A 20,793-nucleotide genomic window follows, 5' to 3' on the forward strand; every position below is an offset into this window, starting at 1 on the left:
CATGTGTGTGTGTGTGTGTGTGTGTGTGTGTGTGTGTGTCTGGGAACCACTATTTCGTACATACAGATTGTAAAACTTTCATATCAAGCAAATGTTGTCACGATTTGACAATTGAGACGCCATGTTACACTAAGAAATGGTAAAAAGTATATCAATTTTGAAATTTTTGATTGTTCTCGGCATAGACTCCACTTCCCAGGCACGTATTAATGCGTATACTTTAATCCTGGAAAAGAATGTTTGAATCGGTAAAAGAGGAAAAAAAGTATTTGTTATACAAAAATTACATGATTTATCGGTAAAATAGAAGGCTTTAGGATCCCTTTAAGGAGATGCTGGAGTGACAGCCGAATTTGATCGATGTCGATAGTACAGATATATTTTTTAAATTTCAAAAAAAAGAAGTCGAGAGTAGTGAAAATTTAATTCATTTTTTCACATCATTTTGTCTCACTCAGCGCATACAGCGCATACATATATCTTGATCTAACATATTACAACGCCATCTCTTGCAAGATCGAGCACCTACTGCTAAACACAATTACTGCTTTGTTCATTCTGAGTCTTCAGCATTATACCTACATGTAATTTGCAGATCGATATAAATCTTTTTTTTAAGCTTTCAATCTCCAGTTCTATAAACTCAGTACTGTTCACGTAATACGCCGGATGCTGCATTGTTGTTCATACGAATCTATAAAACTTTTGTATTAAATAAACAACGTCAGGTGACAGCTCTATGAGTTGAAAATATGTAAATTTTTAACTCTTTTTTCGATTTTAATATAAAGTTCACTGTAGCGCCTTCCAATTTTTCTACTTTAATCTTATAAAAGGATTTTTTATTTCGTTCAGTACATTCGAAGATTTGTATCGATCTGCAATGTCTCGACAATTTCGTCCCTTCAACATCCTCTTATAAAAGGATCTTATAAGAAGATCCGCAAAAAATAAATATCTATATGATGAATTACTCACATTATTGCTTCGTCATCACCGATATATACCTCCCCGATATATACCCTCCAATTCAATTTCTATGTTACCATTTCTCTGTTATATAACATTCACACTCATTGACGAAAACACGGTTAATTACTGCGATTACGCGCACTAACCACCGAAGTACGATGACCAGAGCACGGACTTACTTAGGACTTACTTAAGTACTTAAGACACTCTCGATGTTAATTAACCGTAGCGCGCACTTTACCGTATCGTGACGGAAGATTAACGTGAGATTTACTTCGGTAACTCGAGCCATCGTCTCGATATACTTATCGCTAAAGTCTATTAAACGCGATCCAGTATTCGCTAACTTTAATAGCTACAGAGAATAATCGGATTTGACGTCTCATGGTACGTGTTGCGGTCGCGTTCCGAATGATAATGCTAGGATATGCAGAACGGATTACGTTGCTTCCTAGCTCAATTTTCACCGCACAAATGTCGAGGTAATCGCATATACACAATAGTTGCAAAAAACAAATGTCACCCCTTGTCGACATTAAATATTACAAATTTAATACACATCAAAATATTTTGAGCCTTGTTCTTCAAAGCAAATATTAATTAACGACTATTGAGTGACTTGTATCGCAAATTGCGCTCTTAATCTGAAATACACTGAGAGAAAAATGTAAATTTTAATAAATATTTGTTTAAATATTGCCAATTGAATATTTACTAAATGTAAATATATGTTTAGTACATTCAATCATTAATTCGATTCAACCATTATTATTTTTTAGTAAATATATTTTCCGTATAATGTAACATTTTATAATTATTAAAAAAAAATTATAGTTATTAAATAAATGTTACATCAATACTGATCAAATAATTATTTATTAAAATTTGGTACATTTTTCTTTCAGTGTAGGCTCTCGTTTTCTTTCAATCTGTGTTCTTGTTTCGCAAGAGTGCTATATTTGCATAATTTAAATTATTATTAAATAGAAATTGATATATTTTTATACTAATTTTTAATTAAACGTCACAATTTTATTCATTTTGAAATATCACGATGTTTTTGATTAATTTAAAATATCGATCTATTACGTACGTAGTTATTATTAGGCATCATTCGGATTCTTTGGAAGCAATTTGCATGCCGAGTATGATATGAAATGGAATTCAAATGGAATACAAAGAGAAACTCTTGCATGATTTGAAGAATGAATTAAAAGGCTACAAAGTAAATTGATTCAATTATATTGACAATACGAACAATTATACAATGTATACGTATAATTATATAGTATACGATTGCTCGGATACACCGAAAAATAATTTACATAGCAGATCACCGTTAAAATTAGTTTTTTCTCAAACCACTGACCACCAAAATTATATACGCTAAATCAAAATATCCGGATATTTTATTGTATAAAAATAATTTCAATAATATGAAGGAGAATTGTTAAATTATCAACGTTCGTTGGAATAAATTTAATAATAAATTTAGTAATATTTTTTTATATTGCGATCAAAATATTTTTTTTATTTTTTCAGTAAATTAGATAGACAGAATGAATAAATAATTTTTAAACATACACATATAAAACAAGGAAATATTTTGTATAAACATTTTATTTGTGATTTTTTTTTAAATATTTTGCAATTATTACACCAAGAAATATCAGTTAAATGCTTATTACAATTTTATCAAGAAATCTTACAACTTCTCGACAATAATTCAACAGAAAAGTCGAGAAATTAAAATCATAGTCTAACTTTCTATATTAAATATCCTAGCAAGTAAATCTCGTCTGCAATTTGTCCAAGTAAAGTTGACATTAACTCGAAAGCAAAGTTTTATTTTCCATTTACACACCTTTGACAAACTCAGATCGCAAGAACCTCTTATCTCCAGAGCGAAATAAGTTTGTCAGGGAAACTTCAGTAGACAAATACTCTGACAATTTATCCCTTGGACATGCTTAGTGTATCCGCGACAACCCCATCGGAGCAGAAATAGATTCCACGATGGAGCTTGCGCATCAATGATGTTATATGCACGGTCATCGACCTTTGATGTCGCGCCGGTCACCTGACAGTCGTACAGTTCTTATTGTCCGTGTAACAAAAAGTTCTAGACGCACAAAGCCTCGTCCATTGAATCGTCGAATCTGCATGGCAATGTCATGATAATGTATAACGCATAACGCGCTACTGCAAAATTATTGCGCGGAATCGATACATCCGCGTCAAATTCGAGCGCTGTTCCCAACAATTTGCGTGTATTTATCCATTACAAAGGATCGTAGAGCAAATAAAAGTTTTCTTATAAAAAAAAATTTTCGACGTTTCCCAGTAGCGACGAGATAATTTGAATTAATCCTTAAACACTTTTTCGATATAGCATATCCGACTTTTTTCAAAACTTTTCTAATGTTTTTTTCTACCACTTATTAATTTATTTATTAATAAAGATATATACGATTGCTTGGTGCAAAAAAATATTTGTGTGAAATTACATGATTATGCTGAGTCTATTGAAAAATTCGTCTATTGTTTTTTCAGCGTGCCAAGTTATACAGATTCTAATTGGCTACAATAATCACACAATAAATCTAAAATTTTATTTTTTCTGTAATTTCGGATGAAACTGTTTTTTTCTATTTATACGTTATAAAAATAAATAAATTAAATTAAAAACTACAAATTATTTTTGCGAAAACTATTTTTGTGAAAATACTTTCACATATATTTACCATAAGTAATATGTATTTTCATTTTAAAAAATCTGGAAAAAAATTTCCAACCATAATTAGGTAATTTTTCGATCATAAACAAGTAAATTCTATGTAAAAGTATTACATGGATTTTTTTTTTAGTACCGTTATATTTCAATGTCTAATCGGAAAAAAATTGTTTCGATTGAAAAAAAAAATTATTTACAACATGTTTATTTTTATGAAAGTTTTGAAAGTAAGTGAATTGAATATGCCATACTCAAGTGTATTATTCCCATAGTGTGACATTTAAGAGAGAAAAATTAAAGAAATTGAGACAAATCTTTCTTTATCTTTCTTTAAATAATCCCATGCTACGCATATATTAGAGATAAAAGTGACTGAAAAAGATTGAAAGTGTGAAATGGTTGAAGATTTAAAAAGTAATATGTGAAATTGACTTTGAATTATTACTTCGTAATCAATACTTTATCTCTCCGATGTACTTTATCGAATTATTCTGTTAATAGCATCAATAGCAATTCAAGAAAATTTAAGCAATCGAATTGGATTGGATACATGCCATGTCCAATTGTATTGTTCTCGCAGTGTGGCATTTAAGGATTGAAAAAGTTGGGACAAATATTTTTTTAGTAATTGCATGCTATATATTAGAAATAAAAATGATTGAAAGTATGAAATGATTGAAGATATTTAACCCTTACCATGTACACAAAATAAATTACAAAATAAATGATTTTTGTCTTTTGTAGTTTTTCTATAAAGTTGATAATATTTGAGTAAAAAATTATTCAAGACCAATATTTGGCAATTTTTATCAATCAACCATTTTTATCAACCAATATTTGGCAATTTTTAGTAATTAATATCTTAACTATTGCGTAAACTGTAAAATGGTAGATGACTTTTCGACTCAGTTCGATTCAGTCTACCTGCTAGGTGACGAAATATGTTAAAATCACCTTGTATATATATATATTATAAAAAGTTGACAAAAAATTTTGAAAAAATTTTTAGAACTGTTTAAGAAGAAATTAAACCATTTTTTTTCTGTAAATTTGATAGCACTTAAATAAAACATTATTAAAAACCAATATTCGGCGATTTTTAGTAATTAATATCTTATTAACTATTGCGAAAATTACAAAATGATACAGAATTTTTTTACTTATTTTAGTCCGCTCTATCAGCACATGAAATATTTGGTGGCCATTCTAGGAGACTCTGAATAATATAGGGATGTTTCTGAGCCAAAATCACGTGGTAAGGCCGCTATAAGCCTAGAGCGAGAAACAATAGTGGAGAAATAATAGGCATCGATTGCAAGAATCAGCCCAAAATGTGCATCTAGTGTCGAGCACTATTTTAACAGTTTGATTAAATAAATCATAGCAAAATTAATTTAACACTAATTATAAGTTGTGATATTGTTTAACAAAGAGTCTGTATTATTATTGGTATTTTTTTTAAATATATTTTAGTTTATAAAATACTTATTAATATTTATATACAATTGGATATTATCTGATATTGTTAGTATTAAAAAATCTTAAACGTTACGAGTAGTCGAACTTATTACTATACATATAATCCATATTCTGTGTTTGCGAAATTTTTATATTTTTGTATTTCTGTATACAATAAATATTTGTTTCGTAAAATTGTATTTTTTTTTTCTTAAGTAGTAAAAATCTAAAATCGATATTCTCGACATTTTGCGGATATCCGACCGAATTCCGAGTTTTCAAAAAAAAAAGTCTATACAAAAAAAGATTGTAATTTTGCAACAATGTAGAGTAAGATATTATAGCATTATGAATATGCATACTTTTTTCTAAAACATTTGTATAAGAAAAAAATCAATAATTTAATGATATTAAACTTCAACAGGATATATTCCCGGTTATTAATGATATCCGACTATCTGGTCGGATAATAAAAAAGTGCCGGATAATATCGAATACTTTTCGAATATCCGGTGCATTCCTAATTAATATCACATGCATATTTTCAAAATGGCGACAGTTTAAAAAAATGATTCAAATTTTGCTCATTTTTTTCCCTCTTATTTGATCTTCTAAAAAAATTAATATAGACTATTAATTCTAATTCAGGCGATAATGGTATGTTTTCTGAGTATAATCGTAAAAGTAGAAGTCAGTCGGACTAATAATTTTTTGGAATCGTGATCATTCGAAAACACGGTTTCCAGAAAAACGCGTTTAAAATTTTGAAACATTTTAGTACATTTTAGTTTAGTTAGTTTAAAACATTTTAACATTTTAGTAGAAAGTACCGTTCCTTTTTTCATTAGAAATGAAAGTGACGCTCAGAAGGAAATAAAACTCTGCTCCATTGGATTAGAAACATTCTAGAATGGTCTCGAAAAGTTGAATATAAATAATAGTGAGCGTCGGTTATAGCAATTGGTTGGCTATTTGAATCGATCAAGCGGCCCCAAACACGTCATTTTATTTTGTATATGTTGGATGATTTTCGTTTCTCCCAAAAAACTTTTTTGTGGGATATTCTTAAGATTCTACGCTTGATGTTCGTGCAATATGTATAATGTTTATATGTTTATCCTAAGATAACAATAACGCAAAAATACATACAGACATTTGGACTTTTATAACAGGTCCTCTTCCATATAAAATCTTAAGATCGCATTCCTATTCAATTTCGCCCTCTTTGCAAATTGAAATATTATAATCCCTTATGGAGAACATAGTGTACATCCATATATTTTCAGCTTGTAGTCTAAATTGTCTCAACAAGACATCCTTAAATCTCACATACTCCATGGATCAGATTTTTATAATTTTTTTCCCCATCAACATTGCCCATATCAATAATTATTGATGGGCATTTAATATGATATAAATCGATAGAGCCCTCTCTGCATGACATCTTTCTTATTCGGTTATTAAAAGTCAATCATCATATTAAGTCATCCATCATATTAAGTAATTATATTAAGTGATCCATCAATAATTATTGATATGGGCTGTGTTGATGGGGAAAAAAATTATAAAAATCTATGGAATATGTGAAATTGAAGGATGTCCTGTTGAGACAATTTAAACTAAAAAGATTGATCTGGTCGATTTAGCATGGAATGCTTCTTATACAGATATGTGTGCGTGTATATTATATTAATCAATAAATAAAATTAAATAAAATTAAATTGAGAAATTAATTTATAACATAATTATCTATTATATTAATAATGAATCTTATTAATTATTAGTGGACTATAAGAATAAAAATGTATAAAATTCATTAAAACTCCCAAAAACCCAATAAAACTTGGGTTTAAAAAAACCCATCTAAATTTAAAAAAAAATCCGAGTTTTTTTCAAATCCTGATTAAGGAAGCATGAAAATTTTTAAATATTTTTTCAACTACTTAATCCATAAAAAAAATATGCCGGACATAAATGACTCGTATACACTTAATGAATAGTAAAAAAACATATACACGGTGAGGTTGATACTCTATCGAATTTTTTGTTCATATCATTGATAGCAATTTAAGAACATTACCGATTTATATAAGGATCAGAATGCACTAAAAGCTACTTTTCACCAGCTTTATTTAATAAAAAATGCACGTAAATATTACGTGGAAAGCGCATCCAATTTCCCGATTTTCTCGATTTTACGCTCAACATCAAAATCTGAAATTTCAACCTGTAATCTTGATCTTCGATTGAAACATGACGTTGCGAAATTGGCTTTCGCTGAGCGAAAGGATAGATATATTTACATCGTGAGAATCGAAAGCGCCACGAGATAAGTCTTTTTCCTTAGAGAAACACGGTTACGCGAAGCAAGTCCTTGACCTTCTATGACGTTTTGTTAACCGTTTCTAAGTTCAGATTCTGCGTCGAGATCGTTAAAAGACACGCAAACTGCATCGATCGCGATGTATGTATATATTGCAAGCCGCAAGCGTCGCGCGTGCAGCAACGATTTTCGCAATGCATCATGTGCAAAAGAGATTGACTTTGTTATTATTCAACCTGTTATTATCTCCCAATGTCACGTCCACCTCACAAAATTTGCAGTATATATATATATATATATATATATATATATATATATATATATATTGTGAGGTGGACGTGACATTGGGAGATAATAACAGGTTGAATAACAAAGTCAATCTCTTATATATATATATAAAACAAAACAGATAAACTTCGTACCAGTTTCCTGGCACGCAAATGGTATCGTAAATAGAGTCAATTAAATCGGTAATTTAAATTTTTATTACATTTTATAACATTTAGTTTCATAATATTAAAAAAGGGAAATGAAGAAAGAAAAACTAGAAGTATTTTTGCTTAATCCTTTCTGGCTATAAAGTTCCTACATTATTTATTAAGAATATAAAAATTTTCTTGGAACGAAAATAACATCATAAATGGAGCTGATTAAAATTTTTTTATATATAAAAATTAAAAATTTATTACATTTAATTTCGTAAGATTAGAAAAGAAGGGAAAAAGAGAAAAAAAATAGAGATATTTTCTTAGTGTATATTTTCTTTTCTAAATGCAGAGTTTTTACGTTATTTATAAATGATGTAAAAAATTTTTCTCGAATACATAAATGACATTGTAAATTTGTAAATAGAATTAATTAGATCGATAATTTAAATTTGTATCACATATATTTACAGCTTTGTTATATTAAAAAGAAGAAAGAAAAAACGAAAAAAATAAAGATATTTTTGCTTCGCCTTTTCTGGATGTAAAGCTCTTACATTATTTGTTAAATGAAAAAAAATTTTTTGGAGCACGCAAATGGCATTGTAAATGGAATTTATAATCAAATGAGTAATTTAAATTTTTAATAATGTATAGTTATCATATTAAGCTTTATCATATTAAAAGAGGAGAGAGAGAGAGAAACAAAAAAAGAAAAAATAGAAAAAGATATATAATATAATACGAATTTTAGACAGATGAGAAAAATCTATAAGGAGATATTTTTGCTTATAGCATTTTCTGGACACAGAATTCCTACGTCATTTGTTAAGAACGTACGAAAAATTTCTTGAACGTGCAAATAGCATCGTAAATGGAGTTATTAATTAAATATCGATAATATAAATTTTCGTTAATTTAGCTTTGTCACATTAAAACAAAAAAAAGGAAAAAAGAAATAAATATAAAGAGATATTTTTGCTTAGCCTTTTCTGTAGGACGTAGAAACTTTATTTATTCAGAACGTAAAAAAAAAATATTAATATTCAAATATTTGTAAACATATAATACGTGAAAAGAAGAAGGGGTTAGAGGGACAAGAGGGTGGAGGTTACAATTACACACGCTCGCCGCTCGCGCCGGCGCGCAACTTTGATCTCTCGCGTGCCACTCTCCAAATATACACGGAAATGCAGGGCAAAGAATGTGCCCGCGGCACAGCTCGACAAGCTTGGGCATTGCATTTACATAAGTTGCAAGGCACAAAAGTGTTTTAAAATTCCCATCAAAAACATAGTCGCTATGCGTGTCAATTCGGAACATTTTCGTCGCGTGTCGCGAAACTCGTCATTATTAATAGTTTCGCAGCTAAATGAAAATAGAATTAGAGCGATAAGTACTTTCCACGTTTATTTCAGCTCAGACTCAGAGTCGATGTATTAAAATATCGCGTTGAGACGCCTTGATAAGGCCCGCGATGATCGGCGACTATGCCGCGGAAGGGCCGATGGCGAGTTGACGGGTTGACGAGTTTCGCGTGATTTCGCGACGGGACAGGATTGACAAGAGTAGAGACAGGAGCAAAAAGTAGGACTTACGTTCGGCACTTACTTACTTGGCGGTGGCGGCGCGTCCTAGCTGACAGGACGACACGGAGTCGTCGCTATCGTTCTCAGCATTCGCCTCGTCCGTGGGGAGATGCACCGCGGCATGGCATCCGTCACCGGTGCCCTTCGGATTCGCGACGAGTCTGTACATAGGACGAATGCACCTCACGGGAACGCGACGCGCCGTACGCCGGTCGGCATCGCCGCTGGCGTGCGCGGAAACGACGCGTATTATCGACAGCCTCGGTTTCACGCTCGATTCACGCCGCGTAATAGAACGGACGGACGGACACACACACGGGGAGAACTTGTCAACCACCCCGTAGAAGCGGATCGCGCGTCGCGCTGCGCCTACATCTTACATCCCGCTACCTAGTACCGATTTCGCATACCCTACTAATCGTCTACTCCGACACACCTGTCGTCATCTACCCGACGTCGTCGCCGTTACGACGACGTGCGCCCTATTCGATGGTGCGAGGTCGTTTCGTGCTGCCACCGCCATTTAGCGGCGACTGAGCTAACTACCTGCGTCGAAATTGTTGCTACGAATGTCGGTAACTGCGCAGCGCGTGGTTGCTCGTTTTTTGGAACAAGATTGAGAATGGAAGAAATGAATGAAAATTGAATCAAGTCGTACGAATCGCCTGTCCTAGAGATCCTATAATTAATGATGAAATGGTTTGGCGAATGTGAATTAAAAATGGCGGATAGAAAGAGATAACAGATATGCTTTCTCGTATGAACGCGTGTGAAAAAAGTGTTGGAATATTTGACGGGTAATACGTAACAATATCTGAAGAAACCAATTGAGCTCATCAATTGGCCGAATTGTGTAATTGTAATTTGTTAATTTTCTCTTTGTCCGAGATCTCGGAACGATTTCTAACTTCTTTGACACAAGTTTTATTCATTTGCTTGTAGTTATTTATCTCTTTCTTTTCTTCGCACTCGTTTTGCGACAATGTATGTACGAAGCTATCCGAAGAATACCGAGTGAACCAAGGTGGAGAACCAATTAGAAGTTGTGCCCACAAACTCTAATTATAGGACCTCTAGCCTGTCCAAATTACTATCATTTATTAAATTAATCATATAATTAGATCAGTACTCGGCATAGATTCATATTTCGAGTCGATTCCGGCGCGACCTCCATTATCGCTCGAGGCTCAGCGGCCTATAGAGCTTATATATTACTTAGAGGAGGAATACGATCGTCGAGCTATGAGCAATAGCTAAAGGCTAGAAGATGTACAGGGTGCGTCACCAAAATCCGGACAAATCGAACAATTCCTTGTCGTGGCAGCCTCAGAGAGCCTCTTTAATGTGTACGATTTGTATCGAAGGTCCTCTTCGGCAATTCGACGCATTGTTGGCTCGCTTACACCAACAATCGATGCTAATTTTCGCAACGATTGCCTTGGGTCATCCAAAATCAGCGTTTGAGCCCTTTCAACGACTGCAGGGATCCTTGCGGTGCGTTCTTTCGAGTGACTCTTCCTCGCTGGCATACTGGAACCTTCGTTGGACTGTTCTAAAGCCGTATATTTTGCCACAACGTCATAAATAGTGGATCTCGGGTATCCAAAGAACCGAATTATTTCCGTTGCTGAGCGCCCGGCGCGAAGGTCTTCGATGATCGCGGCTCTTCGATTATACTCCGCACTTGGTTTCAACATCGCGGCCATTTTGAGAATATGACTGTTTACTAGAAGCATCAGGCTTCATTCTTGGACGCCAATAACAATCTCTGGCGGAGACACAGTATAACGGAAAATTTTAATTGAAATTTGTCCGGATTTTGGTGACACACCCTGTATTCCTATCTTCTTCTTCTATCCTCTTGTAGCACATGCGCAGAAAGAAGAAAAGTTACTGAGCAGGATAGAAATACATCTTCTGTCTCTTAGATCTTGCTTGCACTTTCCTCTCATTGCTTGGATAGGCCATTCCCTCTTCAGTAATATAAGCTCTATAGAGTCATCGGGCATTCACGTGACGCTCTGGCTCAGGAACATCTCTGTAATTTAAATGTGCGATGATCGAATCTTACGTTATTAAAGAATATTTTTCTTGCAAAATAATTTTTATTTTCTTAAAAAAGTTAAATACTAAATTTTTTAAAACATTTTGTCACAATAATTCTTGCTTATCAGAGATTATTCAATAATTATTATAAATTTACATCGAGAAGTTTCTAGGATAACTAACAAATTTTGTCATAATAAAAATTTTTTCCTGCTTTTTTTAATTTGTGATCACAAATTATATTTCAAATTATACTCAGTAATAATAAAAGAATTATTTTTAAATATGTTTTATAAATATGCATTTTCAAAACAATAACAAAATTATGAAAAAATTATAAATTATTCTAAATCACATTTAAAAATGATACGACAAATTTGGTGACGGTTTATTATCTGAATCATAAATTATTTTAATAAATAGCAGCATTTTTTAAATCTATGCTCTAATAAAAATGGAAATGTATTATAAAACCATAAAAATCTAAATTTTTTAATATAAGTACTCAAGTCATGTATTCAAGATTATTTATATAGAATTACATTGCGATACAGTTCATGCAGATAATGCTAATTTTACATAAATATAAATATTTTATTATTTACTGGACTATTGTCCTGTTTCTTGCTGAAGGCGCACATTTTTACGATGCTATGACATTTCAATAATGTTGCAAACACATTTCGCATTTTATTTGCAATATTACAACATTGCAATGAGGTATATTTGCAATCATTTTGCAATCTTTCTGTGCTGTTACCTTCATGAAACTTTGGACACTCGCATAAATTTTATCACCATACAATTCAATAATCATAACCAAAAATTAAGACATTATTATAAAACATCAATTGTGCTACATTGTTAGACATTAAAAAAGCAATCTAATCCTTTAAATTAACTTTTACGCTGCCGGAATTTTTCATCAAAACAGTGTTTTTTTTTCTTGAAAATTTTTTTATATGTACGAGTATAAATAAATGCACAGAATGTCGAGATTTGTGCAGAGCTACAAAAGTAGCTTTCCCAGCAGGGAACATACGATCAAATAAAAGAAATTTTTATTTTCTTAAAAATGATGTATTTGAGAATTTTTAGTATCGCTTATTCCAATTGTGAGCATAGATTTATGAAATCTCGAGTCCTAAACGTAATCAAACCGGACGGGTATACTCCCGTTGCCAGAGATAACAACGGAGATAGTAAGCAGAAGCCTAACAGGAGAAAGACGCCTCCTTTCTCGGCGGCTGTTGTGCTAACATGTCCCTCTGGGTCGTAAAGAGAATAGTTAGAAAGGTGGAAGGGAACTTTCGCTCGCGGACCTCAAAATCGAGGATCTCAAGGCTCACAGATTTATGTGAGTGATTAGTGTGTTTTCGTTTTATATGTGAGTCAGAAAATGTGATCAGGCTTATCTGTGAGTCATAGGGTCAATGCGTGTGCTTTCAATCGACCACTAATAATTATTTTTCTTTAATTGATGTCTAGTTATTTATAATAATCAAAAATCAATATTCGATTCGCCATGCTAGTGACCCATTATTCGCATTTGAGAGAAAAATAGATTTTCTCCACGAAAGAAAAGTATCGTGGAATCGTCAAGAAGTAACAGGAGATAAATCTTCTATTTATTTGTAAAAAATAATTAAAAACATTATTTAAAACATTTTATCATTAAATTCAAATATGGGTAAAAAAAATCTATTAAAAGAATATTTTTTTGGAAAAAATGAAAAATTTAATTTTTTTCCTTGATTTTATTTTTCCAGAAAATTGAAAACACTATAAGAGTATTTTTTTAATTTTTCTATACTTTTCAGAAAAAAATTAGAAAAATACAAGATTTTTTCTTCGAGAGAAATTTATTAAAAAATTTTTTTTTTAATTTTATAAATATGATCATGACAGGAACTCTATTCAATAATTTATTTCTTAGAATTCTTAAAAAAGTAAAAGAAATGAGCAATTTAATGAAATTATTGACATAAAGGACATTAACACTTTACAATTAAAAATAAAATTAGAAGAAAAATGTCTGGAAAAATATAGTAAAGAAAAAACCAGAAAGAATCCGTTTTTTCCCAAAATTTTCGAGAATTTATTTGGACTAAGGAAAGATTCACAATTGTCCGGAACCAATTTGATTTTTCATGAGGTATGTTGTTAAACACGAAAATCTAAGACACGTATTTTTTTATACATGCGCTAACTTAAAGGGTGAAAAAAAATTTAAAAAAGAAATAGTATTTTTCTTTCAAGGCGAATATCGTCGGAAGCATAAAAGATAGAAAAAAATAATTTCTAAATATTTATATACAATAAATTTAAAAGAGTTTCATCTGAATTAAGACGATGGGAAGAATAATTACATTCAGGTGGAAATCGTATAGAAAAATTATCTTACATCTCCAAATTTATACAGCTGTTGAATCAGAATTCATAGATTATGATATCGATTTACAAAGATGGGCTTTACAAGCTCAAGAAGAAACAGAAAATTTAAATCCTATATTTAAAGCATCTCACAGTTGGGTATTAAGATTCAAAAAGTCCCACCGAGTTGTTTCGAAAAAAATTAGAAAATTTGTAACTAGAAGAACTTTTGTATCGTTTACTCATTATATTCATTACAATAATGATACTCGATGAAAAAATGTTTTAAATATAATGACTTCTTGCACCATGAACATCTTACTACAGCGATATTACTGTTAACCTTCGATATAATACGCTGTTGAACTTCTGTTGAAACTAAATTTTACTGTATTTTCAAATTCTTCTGGTCTTTCGTTTGTATAACCACTTTTAAACCACGAATATTTAAATAAATTGTTATCTCGCGGAGATGATAACTGATTATATATCAGAGATTGTAATTTTATTATATTATTTCTTTCGTGTAAATTTATATTACTTTCCAATAGTAAAACAATATCTGAAAATCTTTTAGCAAAATTTTTCCAAATTCTAAATCCGTAAATACCTAATGGTAATTGTATTTTTCCTAGTGCCTTTCGATATAATCATAGTAATAATATGTTTTCCTACAGGTGTTAAATCTGAAATAATATAGTTTAGTCCATGAATCGTTAAGAAGAACGCTATTAAAATCAATGTTAGAAAAATAGCTTCTTCTAACCACATTTAAAATGATCTGTAAGAAATATATAAATGTTAAATTAATAACTATTTTACGACTGTGTTATGAGATTCTTAAATATGTTATAAAATATATCATAGACATGACACAGAGATTATAATTTCGTTATATTATTTTGTTTATGCAAATTTATATTTACTTTTTAATAATAAAACAATATCTGAAAATCTGTTGTGTGAAAGGAAATTTATTTAATTACCTAAAGTCATTTTACCAGATTTAGATGCTTTTACAATAACATTTATTGATGTAAATAAGGTTTCTTGTATTCTTATATCAGTTAGTTTCTTTTAATACAATAAATAAAGTATAACAAATTTCCATTACATGATATTATTGGTTGTATGGTGTAAGAGTGTGTTGATGATGATATAGATTGCGCAACACACTACTTCCTTGATTAGACAACGATCTTCCAGAATGAATTACCAATTGGAAACCACTTTGATCAAAATTAAAAATATTTTCAAATCCGAAAATTTTCAAATCCGTTCGATAAGTGGTTTCACTGTTTTCAGAAAATCATCAGGTGTATTTTGCAAATAAACGGAATCTTCTGTTGTTCTTCTAGTTACAAATTTCGTAATTTTTTTCGAAACAATTCGGTGGGACTTTTTGAATCTTAATATCCAACTGTGACATGCTTTAAATATAGGATTTAAATTTTCTGTTTCTTCTTGAGCTTGTAAAGCCCATCTTTGTATTATAAATCGATATAAACTATGAATCCTGATTCAACAGTTGTATAAATTTGGAGATGTAAGATAATGTTTCTATACGATTTCCACCTGAATGTAATTGTTCTTCCCATCGTCTTAATTCATATGAAACTCTTTTAAATTTATTTTGCACTGATTTTAGCGGACGATTCCTTTTGTTGTTATTTTTTTCATTAATATCCCAATTCCATCAATACTCAACAGCTCGTCTTTTATGAGAACTGCCAACATCTGCGTCATCATTTGAACATTGAGAATGAGAATTTAAATTATCTTTACTGCATGCTTCTTCATTATCTTTAATTATTACAGAATTATGTAGTTTATAAGGTTCTTGATAATCGAGATAGATTTTTTTCTGTTACTTCCAACCCATTATAGTGAAAAATGCTACCTAACAATAATTTTTGTATGTGATCTTTTAATTCTATTTCTGCTTCAGTGACTGGTGTTTCTGTTAGATATACTGCACTTATAGATGCTAACAACATTAAGGGGATTGATAATCATGTCTAAAAATGTTAAAATTTGCCTCGTAATATGAAAACAATTTAACAAATTGTATAGATATGATTATGACAGAATGACTGTACTGACTGAACGTAAGACTGCTACAAGAATATCTTTTTATTGTCCATTTAATATAATTTTTGTGAATGTATATATGAAATTATATTATAGCACAATTATTCCTATCGTCTATTCCAAAAAACTTATCTTTTCTTTGAAAAGTTTCACGACTCTGATACGTGATTTAGAAGATTATTTCTTATATCTCATTACACATGACGATTTAGACGGGAGAATTTCTGACAATATAAATACATTTTATAAATTTTAAATATATATCAAATATATATTTTCTAACAATTCAATGTACTTTTACATGCAACAATTTTTTAAAAATTTATTTTTTAAAGATTCAATCTTATACAATAATTTTATTATAAAAGAATGAATTTAAAATAAAATTATTTTTAACTTTTATTCATAAAAAAAATTAATCGGTCAATTCTAAGCAGAATCGTACGATTCATATCTTGTTCTCATAAAACTCGTAAGAACTTATAACCAGTATTCTCTAATTCTATGCGTATGTATCATAAGACGCAAGATTATTCGTAAATATTTACGATTTCTTGTAAATTTTATGGCTAGTAAAAAGCTGTCTGTAAAAATATTGTATAAACAATTCAAAATTCTTATACATCTTACGAGAATATGTTACGAAACTTATAATTTTGTTTAGAAATTAAGCATACATGTCAAAGAAATAACATTAATGTTAATATGTATATATATCTTCAAAATATTATATTTTTATAAATATAAATATAAATATAAATACATATACATACACACATATAGTGTATATAAATACATAATTTAAATATATATATAATAAAGCATATAGAAAACTATACAAATTTTACTTAAGACTTCAAGTTTCCGTACATATTACTGTTCCGATGACAATTTCTTACGCATATGAGCACGATTACGTATATAAGAAAACCTTAATAATTAATTCTCAAAAATGGAATGTTGTAAATATAACAAACATGGTTGAATTCGCAAAAAAATAATTTATAATTGAGAAAAAAAATATGAAGATTTAAGAAAATTATGAGAGATGGTATTTTGTCAAACAAAAAAAGAAACAAAATTTTATTTATCTATAGCATTAAAGTATCCTTAAAATCGTACAATCTTTGTTTAAAAAATTTTTTTCTTTCTTTTATACTTCCGCCGATATTCGCCTTGAAAGAAAAATTTCTTCTTTTTTTAAAAGGATGTTTCATCCCTTAAACATGAGTTAGCGCGCATATAAAAAAATACGTGTCTCTTAAATTTTCGTGTTTGACAATATATTTCATGGACAATCAAATCGGTTCCGGACAGTTGTCAACCTTCTCTTGTAAGCCTTTTTACTATAAAATTTTTTTAATTAAAATAAATTTCTTTAGTTTATACTTTTACTCTTTTAATTCTTTGTAATTAAATTTTACTGAGAGTTGGAATAGAAAAATATATATTATTTGAATAGGAAAATGGGAAGACCTTTAAATGAAATAAAGAAATATATATAATATTACTTAAATTTTAAAAATAATGTTATAATTTAATGTAACAATTTTGAAAGAATAATATAATAACGGAATAATTTGAAAAATGTACTATGTTACATAGAAAAATATTAATATTTTTATAAATTTTATTTTATTTTATTGAATGTTAATGATAAAAATTATATCTGGGTGAATGATTCTGAATCTCGAATAATGATTTTGTATGTAGCAAGTAAACTGCGTGCTAGTCGAAATGTTGCTTACATCGGTAAGCATTCGACTCACTCGCGCGCGCAGCGATTCTCCGAACTGAAGAAGTAGTTCAATAAAATTTACCAGCATGGGAAATGATAGGAATGTTCATAATGAAATCGCATATGCTAATAGAGTGGAAAATGTGATTATTGATGTTGTGCAAAACAAAACATCTTTGTCGCTCTCAAAACAAAATATAACTGATTGGCTAAAAATTTATGGTCAAATTTTATACAAATTACAACTGGCTGATAAAGGAGAAATTTCCAAAAATTTTAATTAATGATCCACATCTAGTTCTTGAGTCTAATTGTGGATCATAATGCAATTTTAACATTAAACTTTATTTAAAATTAGTGACAGTCAAATTAATGATAAATAAAAATAAATTAATGAAAGATAAACGTTTGGCAATAAAAAACAGTTAAATTATAAATATTATAGTAACATTCTTTGTATAGCCATGTATACTATTTTATATTCTATTTTGATTAAAACAAATAAATCATTTTGTAATGGCATCATTGTAAAATTTGACAAGTTTTTAATTTATTCCAAAAAAAAATGAAATTTAATGCTATTTACTACCTATTATAAAAATTCATATCTACTTTAAAAACTGTAAGACAATTCGTATGATATTACACTTTGAAGAATAAATTTCTAAAGATACATACGTAAACTTAATTAGTACATTTAATTAATTAACGACAACAACAAAACGTATAGCGCTGTTTCTAATAAATTAAATTCATTCGACATTTGGAAATAAATGCTAAAGAATTTTGTGATATGTAACATTTAATGGAATATACTATAATTATTTAAATATAAAAAGAAACTAGTACCTGATTTATATCTAGTGATTTTATCCTACATAAGTGTAGTGTGTGTGGATGTGTACATAAAAATATATATACACGTACATCTTGATTCAGCCGTTCTAAAGATTTTGACGTGATTAGTTGTTAGTAAATTAAAAATTTAACCGTTTATTGTTTCGGTTACTACAACAGAGCCGTAAGAATTGTATGTAAGATATTAAATCATCAAAATTTTAGTTTTATAATTTAAATTCAGATCATTCTAATTTTACAAATATCTTTTTCTTATAATTTATTAATCTGTTTTTGATATATTATTCTATTTCTTCCTTTTTACTTTTCATAATAGTTATCACTTTATTATAATTTTATTGCTAGAATTAAATTCGTTCTCACCGTCAAACGTCAAATAAGTTTTGATTATTGTTTATTCTTCACTGAATTCTCTAATTTCTATTTATCAGATTTTAAAATGACAAGCAATCATACGATTTATTTTTAATACTTCTTTTTTCATAGTCCATTAAATTAATTAATAACGTCGCATGAATTGCAACGTCTCACAGACATTGTAATTCAACGGATATTAGGTGATTCCGCAACATCTCTTCGACATTGAATCTACATTTCGCGATATTACTGCAAAGTTCGCAATGTTGTAATGCAACGTTTCTGAGATATTGATTCAACATTAGTGTGCTGTATGAGTTATGCAATTTAGTGAGGTAACGTCAAATTTGATTTTCACTTAAATATCAAACAATAATCTTTTAAAAAATGGTTTTACTACTAATTCTAAGACAATTACGAAAAGAACTTAGAGAATGTTACAATAAAGTTAACCTAGTAATTTGAAAAGCTTGAAGTATCTTGAAAAACGGGAATACTCCATCAATCTTATGTTTGCAATATTTGAATATCTACAATTGAGAATAATGCATAAGGACACAAAAGAATATATATGCCAACACACAGTGCGACAAACTTATATTGTTCATGTATATTGTGAATATTTCCATTTTTATAACTTCATATTACCTCAACAGTTACACTTTTTATCATATCATTTTAATATTTAATCTCGGTAGTCTAAAGACTTATGACGCACGCAGGAATGCAAAAGATCCGGATGCGAATGCCGAGGTAATATTTCTCGCAATAAGAATTAATTATTTACAGATTCTATGTCTTTCAGCATTATTAAGACCGTTCAAAGATGCGAAAAAGCAACAAAATTGTTAAATTTCTAGGCAATTTAACACGTAATATTACTGCAGTAATTTAGTAGAGTTAGCGTTTCAAAGATCAAAAAATCATTTCGACGCGCGTTTCAAAAGACCACATATATACTACATAAATTCACGCAGAATTACAGAATCCATCATTTAAGATCCAGCTAGACAGTTTAAGGCACTGATTAATATAGTTTCATCATATTTATTATTATCAACAAATATTATTAACAACAATCTTCTTTATTATTAAAAATATACAGAATATCTCCTCACAAAATTTGCAACAACATAAACGTATATACTGACCTAGGCCCCACAAAGAAGAGTGTGGTAAAGCTTTAAAAAATAAATGGAGTTTGCGTGAAAAAATTCATAGAGATGAAAAGTCTTATAAATGCGAGTTTTGTGAAAAAGCATTTATATGAGTATATTTAAATGAACAATAAAAGATAGAAGAATTATTTAATAATTCGATGCATGCTTTAAATCAATTGATAATCAATGATAAATATTGCTACGGTCATTTTGTAGTTGAAATGGGGATTTAAAAAGGCACAAGAAGGCAAAGCATTGCAAAGATACAAATTACAAGTGTATCGCGTGTAAAAAAGTTGTCAAAACTAAGCAGGATTTGCGTTATCATTTAGATACGGATCATCCTGAAAGAAAATTTAAATGTAACTAATGTCCATACACATTTATCCATCGTAAGCACTTAAATCGGTACATAAATACATAGAAACCATATAGCAATAATACATATAGGCAATCGACCTGGCAATAATCAAAACATGCAGAAAGGAACTGTCGACAAAGATAATGTAGGTAAAGGCGCCGCTAGAACAAACTATTTTACCAGCGGCGAATCAAGTGCTTTTCGACTAAAAATCGTTTATTTTAATTGAGTATTCTCATCAGTATATATTATTTTAGAATAGAGAATACATATCATTTAGGTTGAATTAAAATATTACACATGTGTAT

At 29.8% G+C, this 20,793-nt stretch overlaps 1 protein-coding gene and 2 pseudogenes across 6 annotated transcripts in view; all 3 read right to left on the bottom strand.

The window, feature by feature from the left end:
• Positions 1–9,952, bottom strand: part of LOC105153688 (uncharacterized) — a 107,840-nt gene extending 97,888 nt beyond the window's left edge. The window contains exon 1 of one of the 6 annotated variants that reach the window (XM_087412277.1): positions 9,528–9,952. In XM_087412277.1, coding sequence (XP_087268403.1) covers positions 9,528–9,670 — 143 coding nt within the window. In that variant the 5' untranslated portion in view covers positions 9,671–9,952. Of the gene's footprint in view, positions 1–9,523 lie in introns of all 6 variants that reach the window. The other 5 variants (XM_087412273.1, XM_087412272.1, XM_011068685.2 and 2 more) reach the window with 5 other exon arrangements.
• Positions 9,953–14,158: 4,206 nt separating this feature from the next.
• Positions 14,159–19,103, bottom strand: LOC147907520 (uncharacterized; annotated as a pseudogene).
• Positions 14,528–16,234, bottom strand: LOC147907521 (uncharacterized; annotated as a pseudogene).
• Positions 19,104–20,793: the final 1,690 nt, after the last annotated feature.

The sequence above is a fragment of the Acromyrmex echinatior genome, chromosome 13 (assembly GCF_024713525.1).
Source record: "Acromyrmex echinatior isolate Ae372 chromosome 13, ASM2471352v2, whole genome shotgun sequence".
Classification (NCBI taxonomy): Eukaryota; Metazoa; Arthropoda; class Insecta; order Hymenoptera; family Formicidae; genus Acromyrmex; species Acromyrmex echinatior.